General features: G+C 42.0%; 3 protein-coding genes across 3 annotated transcripts; 2 read left to right on the top strand and 1 right to left on the bottom strand.

Annotated features, from left to right (window-relative positions):
• Nucleotides 1-920: 920 nt before the first annotated feature.
• Nucleotides 921-2,638, top strand: zgc:112052 (protein C19orf12 homolog). Its single transcript, XM_035665568.1, has 3 exons — nt 921-1,076; nt 1,480-1,640; nt 1,795-2,638. Exons 2-3 carry the CDS (start codon nt 1,481-1,483, stop codon nt 2,058-2,060), a joined length of 426 nt encoding a protein of 141 aa, XP_035521461.1. The 5' UTR covers nt 921-1,076; nt 1,480; the 3' UTR covers nt 2,061-2,638.
• A 700-nt stretch (nt 2,639-3,338) lies between these two features.
• On the bottom strand, nt 3,339-5,036 carry LOC118330520 (cytochrome b-c1 complex subunit Rieske, mitochondrial-like). Its single transcript, XM_035665088.1, has 2 exons — nt 4,833-5,036; nt 3,339-4,063 (listed from the first exon to the last, which is right to left on the bottom strand). The coding sequence occupies exons 1-2, from the start codon at nt 4,942-4,944 to the stop codon at nt 3,453-3,455; spliced, it is 723 nt and encodes a 240-aa protein (XP_035520981.1). The 5' UTR covers nt 4,945-5,036; the 3' UTR covers nt 3,339-3,452.
• Nucleotides 5,037-5,123: 87 nt separating this feature from the next.
• Nucleotides 5,124-10,091, top strand: rxylt1 (ribitol xylosyltransferase 1). The gene is made up of 6 exons (XM_035665087.1): nt 5,124-5,503; nt 5,643-5,825; nt 7,002-7,104; nt 7,237-7,551; nt 7,719-7,889; nt 9,069-10,091. Exons 1-6 carry the CDS (start codon nt 5,356-5,358, stop codon nt 9,469-9,471), a joined length of 1,323 nt encoding a protein of 440 aa, XP_035520980.1. The 5' UTR covers nt 5,124-5,355; the 3' UTR covers nt 9,472-10,091.
• Nucleotides 10,092-16,034: the final 5,943 nt, after the last annotated feature.

Below are 16,034 nucleotides of genomic sequence, written 5' to 3' on the forward strand. Positions count from 1 at the left end.
TTATTCACGCCTCAATTACTGTGTAAGCAGCAATTTTGTAGTTGTTAATGTGTCATTAATTTAAATTATAATTATAGCATTATGTGTTTTATAAGCTGATACATTGTTAGTAGGCAGCGTAACCAGTACGACTCTTAATTAAATGTAGTTTAGTAAAAAAGTACAATATTTCAAACTCAAATGTAGAAGAGTAGAAGTATAAAGTAGCGTAAAGATGAAAACATTTAAATAAAGTCCATTCCTTTGTGTTCTTAAAAATACTTTTATTTTGAAAACAGAACATTGTAGTTGCCGTATTTCCGCCATATGGACGCCAGCTTGACGCGGCTGTTCCTCGGTGTCGCCCGGTGTACTCTGGGTAAATGTGGACGATTGCTCAAATGTAAACAACTGACACACTTAAACCCGCTGCACCGACCAACACACAGCAACACAACAACACAGCAACACAGCAACACAGCAACACAGCAACACAGCAACACAGCAACAAGCACGGCCCCTTTCAGAGATATTGAGCTATTAGAAAAGAAGGTTTCCTCCCCATGTGACACTGTCTGCACAAGCATAGCCTATATATAATAACCCATATGGCTATCAGTGCATATGCATTCAACTAGATAGGGTGGCTGTGGTGAACTAGTTTGGTTTCATTAAATATAATATAATGCATCCATGGTTCCAGCCCCCTTCTTGTTACACGCTCATTGGCTGCTTTTGCTGCTTTTACTTGCTGTCGGAAATGTCACGTTCAGAAATAATCCGCTTTACTGGTCGGGTGTGTGTAGCCCACAGTACTCATGCAGGGAATTTGACCCAGTTTGCATTGCTCTCATTGCTTTAAAACGTTAAAACACGTTGACTGTTCATCAGAGTGGTGGCTTTGGGAAGAAGCTGGTGTTAGGAAATTCGGGATTCGTTGATAGTCCCTGAACGCAGCATGTTTTCAGCTACCATCGGGCATTGCGGCCATAGTCATGCAAGCTCAGAAATCAGGAGCTACCGGCTGAATCATCATCATAACATTACAGAGAGAATAACAAATATTGATGCGGATTTGAAAACACAACAACAAACAGGTATGTCCAATAACGTTTCTTATCCAATGGCTAATATTTTGTGGAAGGGTGAGCTGTAGATGACACACTGTGTAACGTCAGAATATTATTATACTTTCTGATGCAATCAGGTCTATTGCACTTTGACACTTGTGTGTGTGTGTAATAAAACTAGAAAATTACTATGTGCCATAATAGTCAATGTATGTTTACTGTTTTAAATGAATGTGTTTTTCAGTGTCTGGTGTGATTTTGTTATTTGTACATTTGTGAATAGCTACCAAAATAATTTATATATTATTTAAACTATATTTAGGACAGTGTTTTCCTGATTTCCTATTCTATGGTTGTTGGCAGATTGTTAAGTAGCTTGTAGTTACAATTTGTCTGTCATGTCTCCTGATCATTTAAATCTGATCCACAGTATGTGTCATCGAATTGATGATGTCATGAAGCTGTGTTGTGAGTTATCTGCCAATCAGCAAATCCAGACCACAGTGAAAGGGTCAGGCAAGGGAGCAGCAGCAGCTGGGGGGCTGGCCTTCGCTGGAGGGTTGGTCGGGGGTCCTCTTGGCATTGCAGTCGGTAAGCGGAAATTGTAACATAAAAATGAGGACAATCTGTCACTGCTGGTATACTGAACCTCAAACCTCGAATGCTTCGTTGCAAACATATACTGGCGTGTAGGAGAAATCGCTGTTGTAAGATTTAACAACTTTGAAACCCTCCTCCCCTGTAGGCGGTGCTGTTGGAGGCCTTCTGGGCTGCTGGCTGACCAGCGGACAATTCAAACCTCTGCCTCAGATCATAATGGAGCTGAGTCCTCAGCAGCAGCAGAAGCTTTATGGTGATCTTATGGCCATCCTGGGAGACATTCAGTGGACAGATGTGGCCCAGCTAACCGCTCTAGTGATGGGCAATGCCACCCTGAAGCAGCAGCTCACAGGCGCTCTACTCGGATATATCACCAAGGAGCTCCAGGCAGAGGTGCACTATGTGGATTAGTGTCTGTGGGGGAAAAAACTGTAATAACCTGACTCCGTGCCCACACGCTCAGGAGGATGGAGTCCTTAAGAAGACTGTGGAATGTTTTTATGAAGCTGGAGAGACTCTTCATCAAATGTGAAACCACATATTGTAAAATGGCTCAGACACCAACACAGTCCTGGTAACAGGTTACACTGGTTAATATAAGGTAGCACATGATTGTGAATCAAGACAGCTGTAAAAATTGATTTATTTATTATTGAAAGTGCACTTATCAGTTGAAGGAATTATCTATTATTAATGAAAGTGATAATCATGTCTGCCTTTTAAAGTTACTCTGAATTAAGGTCTGAGTGAGTGAGCCAGCTAAAATGAAAGTTTTCTTTTCTTCTATTTAAACACAAAGGATTATGCTTTGAATGAGCGCCAACTGTACAGTGTGAAATATTTTAATTTGACGTACATTCATGAAGTTGAAGAGTAGAAATTTACCAGCATCTGTGTACAGCACATTGTATTGCCATTACCCAATTAATTCAAACTCTTAATTGCTTTAAATGATTTCATCAATAAAAACAACAACAGTGTGTATTTAAGGGTGGCTTTTAGGGAATGTCCTATCATCCGAATCATTTGGTTCCTCAGGGTTCCTAGATCTCTTGTAGTCAATATGTGAATGAGCACAAAGCAGCTTTTTGTAACTGTGCAACAGTCTCTGACCACAAACAGAAAGCTACTCTCCAACAGCTAATGCTTGCTTTTATTCTGTCTGTACTTTATTTATCCTCAAAGGGGACATTCTTTTTAAAATGTATTACCCAAAGACTAGCTTGTTGTTTGTGTTTATGATTGTGTTTTAGTTTTTAAGGCTCTGACCAAAGAAGTCCAGTAACCATAATGATTGTACCTCTAGATATCCCGACCTGGCTGTCACTGTCGAAAGCAATATTGGTCCTCCAAAGTACAAAGCAGAACTCAGGCTAGTGAAACCTTTTTGTTAGAAATGTAGTTTCTTTCACCTGTTGTGGTTGTGAATTTGTTCTGCATTTTGGCTCCGACTTTCATATTTCTTCTGTTTTTAGCAGCCGTTTGTCTGTCATTAGTTTTATTTTACTTTATTTATGTGAAGCACTCTGTAGATTTGGAGTCTTTTGTGCTACATAATGTTATTTGCAAAAGCTAGTGTGAAATGAGAGAAATCTATTGAGATAGAGAAAGTACTTTGCGAAATTGCAATTAATCAGAGACATCTAGCTCAAAATTCACTTTTAAGGATGAAAAAATGCAATAGCTCAATCATGGAGCTGGAAATAGTTTTATTAGTAAATACACATATTATGCTACTCCAAACTCAAACAAAGCCATCTTAAAATACAATATTACAGAGAGGAACTGAGACAGAGCTCCAATTTATCCAACCACGACTGTGTCTTCGTCGGGGAATTCGTAGAAGGGAACCTCCAGGTTAAGAGGAGCAGGTCCCTTTCTTATTCTTCCTGAAGCATCATAGTGGGAGCCATGGCAAGGACAGTAGTAGCCTCCGTAATCTCCGGCGTTTGCAATGGGCACACAACCCAGATGAGTGCACACGCCAAGGACGATGACCCACTTGGGGTTAATCACTCTGTCCTTGTCATGCTCGGGGTCACGCAGCTCCCCCATATTCACAGACTGCTCTGTGGAGATTTCCTTCTCTGTGCGGTGACGGACGAACAGGGGCTTTCCTCTCCACTTGAAGGTCATGTTTTTGCCTTCTGGGATGTCACCGAGCTTGATCTCAATCTTGGATAAGGCCAGGACGTCTGCTGACGCGCTCATTGAGGAGACAAACTGGGAGACCACTGTCTTGGCTGCGTAGATACCAACCACAGTGGTGGCTCCAGTGACGAGGTAAGAGAAGACCCTTCTCCCCTCGCTGCTCTCCTGGGAGGACTTGTTGGGGTCGACGACCTCGGGCCGGCGGTAGTCTGAAAAGTCAGGAATCTTGATGTCTGTGTGGGCAAGGCGGATTCCTCCAGGAGCTGGAAAGGACACATACGACGCAGATTTTAAAGACTAACGCAGTAGATGGGAAAATAGATTAACTACACAGTAGCTTATAACAACATTTTAAAGTACTGCTGTTCTGTTATTGCTTCATATCAGCAATTATAACAGTCAATTACCAAGTTCCTGTAACAAAATGTTGCAATATTATTTTAGGAGTAGTTAATAGTGGATCTAATAATGATCCAAAAATACAGACTAAATGATTTTTGGTGCATTAATGTGACCCGAGAAATTGGTTAATTTCACATTTCACTTGTAGCGTGGTAAAAGATTTGAAGGATTAAATCAATACTGTTTAAGTTGTGATATACCTATATATATATACTTAAACAAACAATATACTGTTGAATTAATTGAATTAATTATACAAATTAATATACTGTTAAACCAAAAAACACATTAAAGAAAAACACATTTGCCTGTTTTTCCCCACACACCAGATCAGAACTATCTTTATCTGAGTATCTACTTCTGCACACATTAACTTATTATTTAAAAGGTGACACATCAGGATTAATATCAGAGCAGTAATTGGTGATGCCATGGCCTGATTTCTTTACATCTCACTAGAATTTGACTTTAGAGCCACTGTTGACCCTGAACGGCTGTCAGGTCGCAGACTTCACTTACAGCACCTCGGCTACTTCCCCTGACATCTGAGGTTTTATAGTTACACAAGGCAGATCAACAACAACAGAGTCCAGGCAGCGTTACCAGTCTGACATCCGCCCTCGACCTTACCTGCGACAGGCACTAACTCCTTCGCTCCGGGGGACATCAGGCTTTTAGTTGTGTGCTTTGTAGCCCGTAAGTACGGGGAAAGAGCCCCGGTACGAGCGGCTATGGACAACATATCTGCCCAGAATAAGAGACCTCCACTCTGCAGCTGCCGGACACGACCTTGCTTTAGGAAATCTGGCGTGCAACTCTCTGATGTGAGGTACTAGAAACTCTCCGCCTTCACAAGGTTCCGCGTTACGTGAGGTCTGACCGAAGTGTCACTTTCTATTTTCTTCTAACATGTAGCGTTATTTCACAGTTTACCAGTAATTAATTAATATCAGAAATACATTTTGATGGATTTAGTCTCGACACGTGGCTGACACTACAAATAGATTTAAAATAACAAGGCGTAACATACAGGCATTTCTCTAAGTCAGCTGTATCCAGGGGTCCTCGTGATGTAAACAAGGGTCCTTTTTGCAAAATATGGAGGCGAGCTACACAATGGTAACCTGAGTGGGAAAAAAACAAACAAAGAAAAATGAAAATACCTAAAAGAAAACTATTCCTCCTAATTATTTTCGCGTATGTGGCATTTTCGCTCTACGCTGCGTACAATGTCTTCTTCAGCACCAAAGTCATCTCCCGCGTTCACAGGGTGGTGAAGAAAGAGACAGGAGCACCCTCGGGTAACGTTTAACACGGTTCATTTAGTCTTCACAGCACCCAGGCGGGCTGTATTTCCACACACTGACAGTTTCTTTTTGCAGTAGATGCTTTTAAATACCCGTAAACCGAGTGGACGCTGGATGTGTGTTGCGTTTGCAGGTGTCAGGGATGGCGGTGCTGCTCCATTTCTAGCCGAGGACTGGAATCCGTGGGAGGACGAACAGGTGGAGTACAACTCTGCTCTGAACAAAAGGAGAGAGGCCTTCAAACAGCGCCTGGGTCGGATCGACAAGAACAAACCCCAAAGATACAGGGTCCAAATCTGGGGGAAAGCCGCCATAGGTAAGTGGTGGTGCTATGGGATTTCGTGAATCTGTCACAGGAGATTGTGATTTGGGCGTGAAATGACAACACCGAGACCTTATAGTGTCTTTATCTGCGCTTGTGTATTCACATTGGCATATTTTTCATTCAATTTTAACAATATACCTTTTTAATTGTGCATTTTTTTTCAGTTTTAATTCAAGTTATTGTCATTTATTCATCTAGGATTTGTGTGTTTTTCCTCGCGGGAGTTGAGGTGCAAGAAATCCAGGAACTGGGCAATACAACATGAGAAATAGATAGTACAGTCCGAGAGACGTGTATAAAAACTATAAATACAACTGCACATAATGTAAAAGCTTTATAAATAGCTATAAACTTACTAATAAACTGCACTCAGTGTCTTCAAGTCATTAAGTCTTAAGTCCCCCTGCAGTGTGGCTGTACATTTTTAACCCACGTAGAAAATAAAGACTATGATGGGAACTACTAAAATACTTGTGGAGAAGTTAAATATACATTTAAAAACAATATATATTATTGAAATGTATTACGTTAATAATTAAGCGTATTTAATGAATGCATTAGATATAATTGAGAATCTGTATGTTATTATATTACAGTTTGCGGTCTCATTGCAGAGGGCAGGAAGATACTTTGGTGAAGAATGTGAACTGTGTTTAGAAAATTGTATTTTACATGTCCTTTAAACAATAAAATAGCTTGTTAAAGACATAATAATAATGTAATCACTGTTTATAAGCAAGAGTGAACGTAGAAGGAGTCGTGGATTAGTCATATTGGTTTATCTCAGAGTGTAAATAACAAAAGGTCAACCAGATTAAAAGAACAAATATCAGAAGAACAAACACCAAATGAAATGTCATCTCATGTTTCGAAGGGTTTTTACTTCTTCCTTATTTTAAGTACAATTTAGAGGGGATACAGCAAGATGCTGCTTAGTTAATTTATTATGCTTCCATATTATCTGAATCATCAAATTAAATAATACCTGCGTTGTTTATACGCCTGATAACACCAGGAGTGCCCACATACAAAGATGTAGATATAACTACATAAAACTGATTTATGCTCCGCTGAGGAACCCGGCCAACGGTACAACTTAATGGCACTGCACGTGTTGACGTTTTCACTTTGGTGGCAAATTGCATTAAACCTTTGTTTTCTCCTCAGGGCTTTACCTTTGGGAACATATTTTAGAGGGACTACTCAACCCTACTGACAAGGTAGCGCAATGGAGAGAGGGAGAGCTGCAGTCAGGAAAGATTGATTTCAGGTAATGAGTCCAAGACGAAATACTCAAACATTGCCAATCCAAGCATATAGTCTGCTTCTGCGACTCCCCCACATCATAATAAAATATATTGACTTGTCGTTCCTCCCTCTCTTCTTGCCTTTCCATTTTTAGTTTCTACACAGGTCCTGCTGTGGTCCAGGGTCATGTCCCTCTTGATATGAATAGCCTGGTTCTGGTTCTGAATGGTCGCGAGCAGCAGAAGGTCTCTTACTCCACACGGTGGCTGGAACATGTCCAAGCTATGGTACAGTCCCACACAGTGTCACATGTGGCTGTGGTCCTGCTGGGCAATGAGCACTGCAACAACGACTGGATCGGCCCGTACTTAAAGAGAAACGGCGGCTTTATCGAGCTGTTGTTTCTAGTGTACGACAGCCCGTGGGTCAACGACAAGGATGTGTTCCAGTGGCCTCTTGGTGTAGCCACGTATGTCTTTTCTTAGTAGTCCTATGTTTGAGTGTGAATGGGTGAGTGTGTGTGTGTGTGTGTATACATAATTAGTGCTCAGTATCAGTACATTAAACTGTAAGCAAGTCTCTTTAAATGAATAGCATTGTCTTACATGTTGCTCTGTTTTGCTCGTCTCTTTGCAGATACAGGCAGTTTCCTATGATCAGGCCCAATGCCCAGTTGATAACCTCAAACAGACCATACCTCTGCAATTTTCTAGGAACTGTTTACAAAAATTCCTCCAGAGAAACTCTCATGCAGGTGCTGAAACAATCTAGCCTGGATCAGGAATGCATCACTACTGCCAGGGAGAAGTAAGTCATTATTCAGTTCTTGAGTCATTGTACAAGTACAGATATGGAAGAGTAAAGCTTTTATATTTTGTATATATTGTATTGTTTTATTGAACAAAAAGAGCATTTTTAATTCTGATACTGGTTTATATCAAGACCCTGTCATTGAGACCTTCCTATTGTATCTCCTTTTTAACACCAACAAGAAAATTAAGCAGTAAATAAAAAAAACGGCTGTTGTATCAACACAACATTCACCATTAGGTTTTGGTAATTATGATGCATTTGTGGTGGCCTGGAGACATCAGAGACATGGTAATGAAATCATTTGCTCCATTTTACAAGGAAAGTAAAGGCCATACAGTTCCCCTAAGGCCTTATCGTTCTTTAAACTGACAAATATATTAAAGACCCTAACATCTGTAAAACGTCTTAAAGCACAGGGACTCACATGGACGTCATCATGCATCTGTAATCATTCCTCCTGTCCATAATGGTCCAAGTGATTACAAAGTAATTCTGTTTCTGCAGTCTGGGTTCAATAAAGTGGGTATCTTCCAAAGCTACAGTCTTTCTAGAGTGAAATTCCTTACTAAGCTGTAGTGGAGGGATAATAACACTAACACTAATAAGACTGTAACTTTGAAAGATGCTCACTTCATTTGATAAGTCAGTCTTGGCCTCCTCCCCCCATCACTTACATTGCAATTGTGTTAAGAAGGGATCTCTTTTAGGCCATTTTGCACAAGAGTATTACATTGACCAATAACTCGCATAGATGGGTATGAACGTGTGATTATTGTGTTAAGACACACAAAAATGTGAACCTGTCCTTTAAAAACATTAGGAAACATAAAAACAGCAGCAAATACTAATCAGTAATCGTTCACTATAACAACATGCACTCAAAACTTTAGTTTTCTTTTCTCTGGCCAGGTTTCACTCCTGTGTGTGGTACGTAATGTAATACAGTTTGAGAAGGTCTCCTGTTAATGATGATGTATATGCAGTTGGCAGTACAGCAATCACAATTGAAGTTTTAGTTAAATAGTTTGGACTTGTTAAATTATAAATGGAGTTGAGGTGAGGTATCTGCAACGTGGATTGTCTCTATGGAACAGTATTGGAATATATCTTGCATATATATTACAGCAGCTTAAACCGTTGGCTTAAGTATCCTTTCCTCCCTCCTTGCCTCAGGTGGCTCCCTCAGGAGACAGAAGACAGTCTGAGACGCTATCAGACAGCTCTGGCCCAGAGCGAGCTCACTCTCTGCCCTGTGGGAATCAACACAGAGTGCTACCGCATCTACGAGGCCTGCTCTTACGGCTCAGTGCCCGTGGTGGAAGATGTACTGACACCTGGGACCTGTGCGGCCGGGCCCAGCTCCCCCCTACGTCTGCTCAAAGCTGCTGGAGCGCCCTTCATCTTCATCAGTGACTGGAAAGAACTGCCGGCCATCTTGGAGAGGGAGAGAGGAATGAGCCAGGAGCAGAGGGTGGACAGGAGGAGGAGGCTGTTGGAGTGGTACGCCAGCTTCCGTCAGCAGATGAAGGAGAGGTTTACTGAGGTCATCGAGGAGACTTTCATCAAAAACGGCTGACCATGGTGCTTAATCAACAAACCTTTAAAGGATAAACAGGGGTAGTCGTTCAATATTGATTTAATTTATTTTGTGGTTTGTGGAGAAATGTCACATACTACTGGTGTAGTGAACCGGATAATGGTCAGTGTAATATTACTGTGCAGATTATTATGAAACCTTTTTATGTATGTAGTTAAGTGTTAAAGCTGCCATTATGAATTGATAAAGGGCCCCTTGACATTACTGTATATTTATCATCTTAATGTTTACAATGGTGGAATGTCCAGGTGTTTTTAAAAATAAGAATTAATGATAAACTGCCTTTGCATCCTAAAGTCCTCATATTATTTCAACTGTGTTTTATATCTCTGTTTGTATGCACTTCATATTGTGATTTTGAGGAAACACTAAGCATTAGATGTAGAACGAGACGAGATGTTTTAAGCCTTGTTTGAAAATGGTACATAGAGATGTTTTGTATTGTGAGCAGCCTGAACATGGATGTTGTTTCTGTGGCATGCGTCGCTTTTCTGATCAAAACTTTTATTTATTTTTTTCTATTTATTTCAGTGATGTGCTGCATGGCTTTTTTGAGGAAAGTGCAATAAAATAAAGAGTGTTATCCTGAAGAAAAATCAGTGGATGTGCTCGTGTCTTGTGCTTTTGTTTGGCCTGCAGGTGGCACTGTGGACCAGTTACATTTCAGTGAATACAATGATCACAGTTGAAAGGGGAAAACGCTTTATAGTCGGTCAAGTTGGTCAAAAATAGAGGAAAAATATTTGATAGACATAATGTATTTTGGAATATTACCTTAATAACTTAACTTAATAAAATACATGTATAATATACAATCTTTATGACACATACATAAGCTATAGCCCTGGAGTGCATGGGGTTTTGCTAAACAAAATGGGGCCCCTGGGCATCATTAACTGGACCTTTTTATGGGTCCTCTGCAGCTGTGGGCCCATATACATACACACACACACACAGTATATATACCTGTTATTCCACCTTGTACAACACTGGATGTCCGTTTATTTGAAAAAAGACATCCTATCAATGCCATCTTTGTTTTGATTAAGTAAATTAAGAATGTATGAATTCTGTTGAAATGCCACATTTAAGCGAGTTGTTTATGATTTAAAACACTTTAAATCGAATGAGCCATGGATAACTATTCTGCCTAAACTGCAGACACACACTTGATGCTATATTCTCTCCCAACAGCTGACTACTATGAACACACACAAAAAAAGCCTTCAGATTTGGGAGTGTCAGTCTACTGGTGTCCACTCACTGTGTGTGTGGTGTGTGTGTGTCGATGTGTGTGTGTGTGTGTGTGTGTGTGTGTTTGTGCAGAATCCCACCCTCTCCTTTCCCCCTTCCTCTCGCTGCCTGGCTCCAGCTGCCCGTGTGGCTGCAAGTTCGGCCTGCCCTGCTGCCTCTGAGCCTGCTGGGAAGTTGTAGGGCAGGAGCAAGCAATCGAAGGGTGAGTGGTGTGTGCTGTGTGTGAGGGGAGTGTGTGTGCGAAGTGTGTGCTCGCCGGTCCCCGAAACTGAAAAACCAAACTACCATCAAAAAAAAACACAACACACTCCTCTCGTTGAGGCGGACGGGTTTGGCAGTCTGTACGGAGAAGGCTGCGAGGATCAGCTACGGAGACCCTGAAGAGTTGCACGATTGTTTTTTTGTGTTTGTTTTTTCTCTTCCTCTTCATCCTGTGCCGGCAAGCAGCGCCTGTTGCGCCCGCGGCGGACTGGCTCGAGTGGATTTATCTTGGTTCTGGAAGCAAGTGAATTGGCGCATTAGGCTCTGCCCGTAAAATCACCCGCTTTCCTCCCAGAGGGAAAAAAAAGAGGAGCCATGAGAAATAAACGCGTTCCCTGCGCTTCGAGTCGAGCGTGTTGCAGAAGTTAAACGCTTTTTTTTTTGTGTGTGTGTTTTTTTTTTTTTAGAAAGTGTAAAATAGTTTTTTCATTCCGCCGCTTCTTCCTCCGCTCCTCTCCGCGTCTTCCTTTTCGCCCTGTGTGGGAACTGCGTCGGGCGCTTGGTCCGCTTGTTGCCTGTTTTTTGTTTGTTGCGAGTTTTACAACAGAAGCCGCGGACGCGAGAAGAGGAAAATGTCCACGGCCGAAGGTTCAAAAAGGATAAAGAAACATCGCGGACTAACGAGAGTCAAGTGAAGGTAAGGAGGAAGGACAGGGGGGGAAAAAATGTTTCGCTGCCCGGCAAATGCTGCTGTGGAAGCCCGCCTGGGAAGACAATTGGAGCAGGCTAACGTTAGTTCAACAATCAACTACCTGCGAAATGAGTCAACAAGGAGCTAGGGATGTGTGTGTGTGTGTTGATGTGTGTGCTTAAAAATTAAACACAAACACAAAGAGTGGTGAATAACTGAACCTCCCTGTTTGGTGTTTTCTGCAGGGCAAAAGAACGGTGTTTGAAATCAGAAAAAACCCCAAACTTGGATTTCTGTTAAATCACCAGAGGCCTAAAAGTGGCAATTTAATGGTATCTTATGTCAGCAAAATTACAAGAGGTGAACTTAATTAGCCAAAAATACAAAAAAAAAAGAGATTATTCAACTGAGTTGTGGAGGGCGGTCTTAAGCTATTGTTTGTAGTTTTGCAAGTGTGAAGCCAATGAGAGCGCTCCAGCAGATTCCCCACTGGCCACGAAGAGACCCCCACCCTTTATATCTTTTTAAAAAGGAAACTCAGTTCAGGTTGTCTAATATCCACCTTCAATCTGCTGGAAACACATGAACTATTTACTATCTGATGCTGTTGCATTCATTATGCTGGCACGCTCTTCAAAACAAAACTGTTAACCTAATCAAGGGCGAGTGACTGAGCTTTTTCTCACCAATGCAATGAAGTATCTGTGAGACTGTGTAAGTTACGCCGGCCGGTTTGTCCCACAAGCATTAAACAGGCACTGAAAATATGGCAACTGAAAAGACAGGAAGGAAAACCAAGTTCAGGGCCAGCACACACACCTGTATTCAACAGTCAGTGTGAATGCTCAGGGGCAAGCTACAAAGAAAGTAGCGGGTTACGTTTGTTCACTGGTGTCCATTTTGTACTATTCTTACCCTCTCTGTTCCCCTTTAATGTCACCAATAAGGCCCACCTCCTCTTAAAGCACAAAACTGCTTTTTTCCCCCTGATTAAGGTCAAGTGATTTTAAGAAAGGTTGCGAAGAAACACCTATCGATGCCACCGCTCTTAATCTTGTCTCCTAATGCTCCTTCAAAAGCCCCCCCTTCGGCATGCAAGAGCAAGAAGAAGATTTAAATTCCCAGACAGAACCCACAGGAAATGAGGCAGTTGCTGGCTTCCAGGGTAAACCATGGTGGGAAATTCTACCCCCAAAGGCCCAAAAAAGCGCTGTCTCTTCAGTGCCCTTAAAGCGGTGCTGAAATGACCAACTATTCCGTACCACAAGAAAGGGGGGGGAAGGTTAGCCGAAGGCGTCCAGGGGTTTGTGGTGGTGGGGGGTGGGGGCGGGGGTAGAGAAGGGACCAGTGCTGCTTGAGGAATTACAACATTGCATGAGGTTGGGCACAAGCTTTCATTTGCAAGGAATGCTCAGAACCCTTTCTTGTCCCTAGGAGGATGACTAAGGGATTTCAGCCTATTATAGAGGATGATGCACTGTCATTGGGGATGCTGAACAAGAGATGACGAAGCCTCGCATTTGTCATGCAGAACCCGGTGGGGTAATAACAACAACCTGATGCTGCTGAGAGTAGCTGTTGCTAGACAGGACCACCGGCGCCTCCGTAAATCCACGTTAAGGTGCATTGTTTTGTTGAAGAAGCAGAATTCAATTCTGAGGTTATGCAGTGGGGCTTGTCCTGCATTGTAAATAGTCCTGTCAGGATATAAAATACCCTACATGTCAAAGGTAGTGCCTAGCTATTTACATAAAGTACTGTGCGTCTTATTTTTGCATTGCAAATAGTCTGCAGGTATTCAGCTTGAGAGATTTTATGTTATTATCATTCAGATGTATTTGAACAAATAGGATGCAACTTTCTGTCTGTATACAAACTCCCCTCACTGTAGTTTACCATTATGACATGAGAGACATTATGCAACATATTTTCACGCCCAGCATATCCAGACGAACGGTACCATCTCTACAAAAGCTATACGTTTTCAGGCATAACAATGGGAGCCTTTAGTAGGTCAGCTGACTCCTGCAAATGCAGCCCTCTGTTTGTTTTGGAATTATAGCTGCCAGGCTTGTTAGGGTGTAGTTAGTAGTGGAGGAAAATGTATGCAGTCAACATTAGGCATTCTGTTTAAGAGCAGCTCCTGATTTTGCAGCTGTAAAGCGTTTTATGAGTTAAGAGTTTGCAGTGATAATGAGTGGGATCACATCTGCAGTGTAGCCGTGATCGCCAGAGGCAGTTTCTGGCGAACAGACATTGATTACTCAAGAAGTAGAACAACAAGCAGCTCAGAAAACAGCCGAAGCCGATGTTTGATCTCTTGGTCTGCATCCGCTCTGTCTCACAGTTAAAAAATAGTTTTAATTCTCACAATATTTCAACAGATATCTGGCGGCCAGTTTTGCCTCATCTTACGTAACCACATTGATCCGCAGCCTGAAGTCCTCTGTCCCGACTTTGACAAATCACGTGCACTGTGGTTGTCAGCCGTCATCTAGTTATCCAGCAGTTATGCAGAATTACCCCGACAATTCCCTTTGTTTTCTGAGGATCGATTTTATATCCATACATTTTCAATATTTTTCAACAGTGCGGTGAGTGGCATTGTTATTCAAGTCAGTAGATGTGAGGTATTTAATGTAGTCTTCTATGGTGACTGTCAGAAAGCCTCCCGACGATGGCTGACACGACTGTTCTCAGGCCCGACTTGTCATTCAGCTGACATTCACTTCTTAAGTACCCCGAACAGCCTTTCTTTTTAGCCTCCCGCAGACGAAATGAAAATGAATGTCATTCAAGGAAATTAGCCTTTTATTGTAAAAGCTCTGTAGCACGGGGATTTAAGTTTTGCTAATTTCTAAAATCGGCATCTACATCACGACTGAGCCTGTTTTGGAAAAACAGAAACATTAAGAAGATTGGGTTAAGACAGTGGAATTTGTTTGCGCTTTATAGCGCACATCAGTTGCAGTCGATTTAAGTGGCTTTAAGCAGGCTAAGGAAAGGCTGTGGGTACATTGGCATTCTCTGTGGGTCTGTTTCTGTGGAGCGGTGGATCAGTGCACAGCAACAATGACTGTGTGTCAGACTGTGAGGCTTGCTGCTTGTAGCCTGGGGGCCGTGACTTCGATGGCAGGACCCCTTGAGCCTCTGTCAGGGGTCCTCTCCCAGATCATTATAAAGGCTGCCCCCTTTGACCTGCCTTCACTGCTGTTTGAAATCAGAGCCCTGCCCCTCTGCATACTCAGAGAGAGGTGTGCCCATGTTTGTATGCAGGGGGATTAAAGGCAGGAAACTCCTCTGAGGTGGTATGGTCTTGATTATCTTTCAAATTAATAGGATTTGTCTTGTGGTTGAAAGTCATTAAAGTTTATTTACATTAGTAATAGTGGGAGTTGATGTTGTCACTCATTGCATGGCTGTGGAGGATGAGCATGTATGTGCTGTTCATTAATCCAGATGTCACACATATGTGGCATCTGGATCATGCAGTGTCAAAACTGTAATTTTGCTTGAAATGGGCTTTCATGGTTTTTAGTGAAATAAATCCAGTGTGTCACCAGACTGCAGCGTGTGATGATGTGGAGAGTTCTCTTCATTTAGAAAGGTTCTTCAGACTCATCTTGCTGGAAAAAAAAAACTCTACTAGATTATAAAACACTGGGAATGCTTTAGAGTACTTAAGCAAATCGTCTCTTCAGGTTGTTGAACACAGTCACTTGTAGAGTGCGTTCACAGAAAGTGGAATCCAAAATGTGTCCTTGATTCTTTTAGTCATGGCAACATTACAGTCAGTATTTTGTACATACAAAAATAAATCAGCATATTTGAGAAGCAAACTGGAAGTAGCTTTTTTTACTGGATGAGTAACTTGTTCGCAAAATATAGAAAGTGAATGAGCAACTTCTGCGCATTAACATGCAGCAAAGTGATGGCTACATTACTGATTGTTATAGATTTCTGAGCGAGTGAGAACCGACAAAAGACACTTGGAACACGAACGGTGGCAAAGATTTCAGATAAGGTTCAAGTTCACCACCAGATTTAACATATATTGAATGAATGCATAAAATTAGTCTGTTTTCAATTTCAAAACTTTACAAAACATGTAACCTTAAATTTAATCAGCTTTCTATTGTCTATATACAGAGCGACCTGAAGGCAGTTGGCACCTAAGTTTTTTTTTTTGGTGTTCTTGGTGTCAGGAGACAGCAAGGAGAGGCAAGGCATCCCTGGCTGCTTTGGGCCGGGCTGTCGCCTTTCAGTCAGTCCTTCAGGCCAACGGCTCAGCGGTAGGTTCGCACCATATTGGGCCCAGAAGCGCCAGGGATGCTGCACAGGGCCAGGACCCAGGCAGCCACACTCAATCACCGCCCAGGCACAGCGACATCCCCTT

Source organism: Morone saxatilis, unplaced genomic scaffold, assembly GCF_004916995.1.
Source record: "Morone saxatilis isolate NCDOM2014 unplaced genomic scaffold, NCSU_SB_2.0 Contig2, whole genome shotgun sequence".
NCBI classification, from domain to species: domain Eukaryota; kingdom Metazoa; phylum Chordata; class Actinopteri; family Moronidae; genus Morone; species Morone saxatilis.